The 5,082-nt window shown below is 63.4% G+C and overlaps 1 protein-coding gene across 1 annotated transcript; it reads left to right on the forward strand.

The window, feature by feature from the left end:
* The first annotated feature begins 610 nt into the window (after positions 1-610).
* On the forward strand, positions 611-4,874 carry LOC135882370 (Krueppel-like factor 2). The gene is made up of 3 exons (XM_065409267.1): positions 611-766; positions 1,294-2,200; positions 3,239-4,874. The coding sequence occupies exons 1-3, from the start codon at positions 674-676 to the stop codon at positions 3,412-3,414; spliced, it is 1,176 nt and encodes a 391-aa protein (XP_065265339.1). The 5' UTR covers positions 611-673; the 3' UTR covers positions 3,415-4,874.
* The last annotated feature ends 208 nt before the right edge of the window (positions 4,875-5,082 follow it).

Below are 5,082 nucleotides of genomic sequence, written 5' to 3' on the forward strand. Positions count from 1 at the left end.
GTTCCCGCCTGCCAGCAGCACCAGGCCATGCTATCCTGGGCCACCATCTGCCGAGCCTGCTGCACACGGGCCTCAGGCCCCGGGTCTACATTCAGGCCGTTCTCAGCGTGGGGAGGAGCCCAAGGCAGGCACATGGCCCCCGAGTGAAGTGGGGACGCCAGACAGTCACTCGCACTGCATAGGCCAGTAATGCTCGCTCCGGTTCACCCCCCCCGCCCGGGACCCACACAGAGCCCTGATCCTTCCCCGCCCCCCAACAACATTCCTCCCGGCTCCCCCCACGGGCTCCAGCCGCCCTGGGAGCTGGCCCGGGGCGCTGATCTAGGGCGAAGACGGGCCGGGCCGGGCCGGACTTTCACTGGCCCGAGCCCAGAGTCCCCCCAACCTGCTGCCCGACTTGGGGCGTCTTTTCGCTCTAGGCTCTGAGCGCATCCAGAGGGCGGGGCGTGTCCTAAGGGCCTGGGGGGGCGTGTCCTCCGTCGCTGTGGCCAATCGGCGGAGGATGCTTGTGAATATCCAAGCGGGTACGGGCCAATCAGGGCGCGCTGGGGATGTTAACAGCTGGAGAGCTGGCCGGGCTGCGCTAGATTTGCGCTGCCCCGGAGAGTTCGCTGCTGCCCGGGAGCGCAACCCCCCCTCGCCTGCCCGGAGCCCAGTGCTCCCCCAGCGCGCTATGGCCGGGGCCGTGGGGGAAGCTGCGCTGCCGCCCATCGCCTCCTTCGCCAGCCTGCTGCCCGTGGAGGACAAGCGGGGGCCGCTGCTCCACGTAGGTGCCGGGGGGCGCGGGGTGTGGGGCGCTGCTGGGCCGAGGCCGGCCGGGGTCGGGGTGTCTGTAGCGACTAAGGTACCGCCACTGCCCGCAGCGCTGGGTGGGTGGCGGCGGAGCGGCGCCAGGGAAGTTTTTGTAGGGTCTCCAATCACCGCGGGGCGGCCGGGCTGGGGCAAGGGGCCCGGGGCCCGCTGCGGGGTGGGGGCCTGTCAGGTGCGCGGGCGGGGGGCGGCCGGGGATGGGAGTCAGTCCCTCCTTTGGGCGCTGGGCGGGTTTGGGGTCGGCTCCCACGAGGCAGCGGCTCGGGGAGGACCCTGGGTGGACCAGCTCGCGGGGGGGCTGCTGGCTCCCTCTGACCCCGTTCGAGGGAGCCCGGGGTCACTGGCGCGCCCCGCCCTGCCCTTCCGAGGGCTCCTCGCCAGCGAGCGCAACCCGTTCTGCTGGTTTGGGGGCGAGCGTCTCCTCCGGCTCCGGGGCGCCCGGCGCTGCGCCCGGCCCTGACTCCCCGTCTCCCCGCCCTGCAGCCCCGCTTCGCCGCCATGGAGGGCGGTCCCACCGGGATCAAGAGGGAGGAGGACGACTTGGGCAAGTTCGTGGACTTGGATTTCATCCTGGCCCACACCAGCAGCGCGCAGCAGCCGGGCCCCGCCTACCCCCTGCCCGACACCCCGGAGAGCTGCGGCACAGACGGCGACGGCTCCTACCCGCCCGCCAGCAAGTTCGGGGCCCCCTACCCCGACAGCCACAGCTACATGGCCGAGCTGCTCACCGCCGACCTGCCGGGCCCCTGCGAGCTGCAGCGGAGGGAATACACGGAGCTGCGAGTCCCCGGCGGGCTGGGCCACCCGGCCATGGCCCGGCCGCTGCCCGCGGAGCACAGGGCGCCGCAGCTGGGGGCCCGGATCAAGCAGGAGCAGCCGGAGGAGCGGGCCTGCCTGCTGGGCATGGCGGGCGAGTGCCTGGGGCCAGGCGCCGTGGACCACAAGCCCCTCATGATGCCCCCCCAGCAGCAGCTCTATCCCCCCCACCCCGGCTTCCCCCACCCCAGGATGGGCCCCCCCGAGGAGATGGGCCCGGCGGGGGAGTGCCACCTGCTGGGCGACCTGCACCCGCCCCTGGGCCCCCAGCCCTACCCGCAGCACTACCCGGCCCACTTCGCCCACGGGCCGGCCCACTTCCATGGACACTTCAGCGTGTTCCGGGAGCCGCTGAAGGCGCCGCCGGGCCTGCACGGGATGCTGGTGACGCCCCCCAGCTCGCCCCTGCTGGATTACTTCCCCGTCGGGGGGCCGCCGGAGCACGGCAAGCCCAAGCGGGGCCGGCGGTCCTGGGCCAGGAAGCGCACGGCCACCCACAACTGTGAATACCCGGGCTGCGGCAAGACCTACACCAAGAGCTCGCACCTCAAGGCGCACATGCGGACACACACCGGTAAGGCCGGCTCCGGCTCCTGGGGGGGCCCGCGGCTCCTGCTCCTGGGGGGCGCCCGCGGCTCCTGCCGCCCCGCGCTTCTGGGGGGCGCACGTGGGGGGGCGGGACTTCCCAAGCCCGGCAGGGGGCCTGGTACAGAGGGAAGAGGACGGGAGGCGAGGCTGGCAACGTAGAGGGGTTGGGCCCGACCCCGCCGTCGGATTCCTCACCCCAGCGTAACTCCCATGGGCTGCGGGAGGCGCCACTGGCGCAGATTTTGCAGGAGCGGGCCGGGGGGGAGGGGGCAGTGCGGGATAGTGATGGGGGGAGGGGGCAGTCCGGGATAGTGATGGGGGGAGGGGGCAGTCCGGGATAGTGATGGGGGGGAGGGGGCAGTGCGGGATAGTGATGGGTCGGGCCGCGGGGGGGCAGTCCGGGATAGTGATGGGGGGGAGGGGGCAGTGCGGGATAGTGATGGGTCGGGCCGCGGGGGGGCAGTCCGGGATAGTGATGGGGGAGGGGGCAGTCCGGGATAGTGATGGGGGGAGGGGGCAGTCCGGGATAGTGATGGGTCGGGCCGCGGGGGGGCAGTCCGGGATAGTGATGGGGGGAGGGGGCAGTCCGGGATAGTGATGGGTGAAAGTGCCAGAAGTTGTGTCCCTTAAGCTGAGGAGGGGACGGTCCGGGAACCGGTGCCCCGGAGGCTGCACCGTGCCTTGTTAGCAGCCAAGGAGATGGAGCCGCTGCTGGAAAGCCCAGGGGGGTTGGGAGCAGGGCCCTAGGCAGGGCAGTGCCCGCGGCTGGCAGGTTAACGCTGTTCTGCTCTCTGCCCAGGGGGGTTGGGAGCAGGGCCCTAGGCAGGGCAGTGCCCGCGGCTGGCAGGTTAACGCTGTTCTGCTCTCTGCCCAGGGGGGTTGGGAGCAGGGCCCTAGGCAGGGCAGTGCCCGCGGCTGGCAGGTTAACGCTGTTCTGCTCTCTGCCCAGGGGGGTTGGGAGCAGGGCCCTAGGCAGGGCAGTGCCCACGGCTGGCAGATTAACGCTGTTCTGCTCTCTGTCCAGGGGAGAAGCCGTACCACTGCAACTGGGAGGGCTGCGGCTGGAAGTTTGCCCGCTCAGACGAGCTGACCCGTCACTACCGCAAACACACTGGCCACCGGCCCTTCCAGTGCCACCTGTGCGAGCGGGCCTTCTCCAGGTCGGACCACCTGGCGCTGCACATGAAGAGACACATGTAATGGACAGAAACGCCTCTGGGGATCTGGCCCCTGGCCAGGGGGGAGGGGAGACTGAACTCTATTTATGAAGCCACAAAATATTTTCTTATTGATGCAACTAATTTATGTCGCTAGCGAGGTCTGGAAAGAGCAAACACTCAGTATTTAAAGGTAAAACCAGCTGGATCTTCCACAGCCATGTCTATATAAATAGCTACCCAGGAGTCTGGCTGCGGAAGTGCAGAGCCCAGGGTGTATAATACTGTACAGAATGAATTGAGTATCTTGCATTTTTAAAGGGATTTTTAAGCTTATACGTTTGTTGATTTTTTTTTCTTTTTTTTTAAATGTTGTAATGTAAAGACTGGGCAGCATCGGAGTGGATGGAGCTGGGTTAAAGTACGTTTTGTAAAAAGAAAATCAAGCTCAGATAAACAAGCCAGCTTCTGTAGACTGTTAGCACCTTTTTAAGCCTTCTTCAAAGGAAGACCGGAATTGCCAGCATAGGTCGGACCCCTGGGCCATCTGCTGTGGTGTCACGCCATGCTCCGCTCCCCACCCAGTTACCTAGTCTGAGGCTGGCTTATGCCCTGAAGCAGGATCACTTCCCAAATGTGGGGGTATTAACGCGGCTCCCTTCCCATCCCACTGGTCAAGGCCCAGCTGCTGGAATCTGAGAGTGCCTGAAATTGCTCAGCTGCCGCTCTTTTGGAAAGTGAATTTCTAACCCCAAATGTGACCGGCGTGAGGACGGAAAATGACCCACTCTGTAAAATCTCATGATTTGTGAAGCAATCTCGTGATTGTTGGGGAGCCTGACTCCAGATTTCTGAGCAGCACAAGGACAGGGATCTACCTTCTTTATACCCTTCAAGGGAGCGTTCCAAATCCGATTGGAATTGCCACAGCCCCAAGCCAGCCCCTGGCCCACCGGGAGCACACCCTCCGCAGCCTGCTCCCGTGCCCAGTACAAATCAGCTGCATCTCCCGAAAACAGTCCTATTTGCAATGCCGGGTCTAGATTTGTCTTGTCATTTTTAACTGTGTATTTTTGTTTGTTCCCCTTCTGCCGAAGGATGAGCAGGAAATCAGGTACTGCTGCAGCCCCCTTTCCAGCTGCTTCCGAAAACTTTATTTGTGTCAAGAGGACAAGCAGTTTTGTCCACCTGTGAATTCCCAGGTCTCCACTGTACTTGAAACCTTTCTAAAAGAGAAGGCCAAGGAGTCTTGACGTGCAGCTTCTGCCAAGTGCGTTGTGAGTTGGCAAAGAGCAGGGATCTAGAGTGTTTGGGTTTTCTAGAACTTGTCTTCCTGCTGGGATTCCCAGCTCAGAGAAGAGCCTGTTCCTGGCTGTGTATATTGTCAATTAACATTTCTCTGCTTGGGCGCACTGGCTCTCCCCCACTTTGAAATGTTACTTTTCTTTATATGCAAACATCGCGCTATTGTGATCTGATGTAAAATAAATAAATACACCTCAACATCAGGAGCCAGCAGAGTTTACTTTGAAACTTTCCCCAGGAGCGAGAAGCAGATGGCAGGCTTTACTGTTTGTAAATATTATTTGCATTGAGATTCATTTCTATTTAAAAGAGCCGTGAAGGAATCTGTGCCAACGCCCTTTGCCTTGTCTCTGCATCTTCCGTGAGTGGCAGCACTTTGGAACAAGCATGAATGAGTCCTTTATTT

Source organism: Emys orbicularis, chromosome 8, assembly GCF_028017835.1.
Source record: "Emys orbicularis isolate rEmyOrb1 chromosome 8, rEmyOrb1.hap1, whole genome shotgun sequence".
Classification (NCBI taxonomy): domain Eukaryota; kingdom Metazoa; phylum Chordata; order Testudines; family Emydidae; genus Emys; species Emys orbicularis.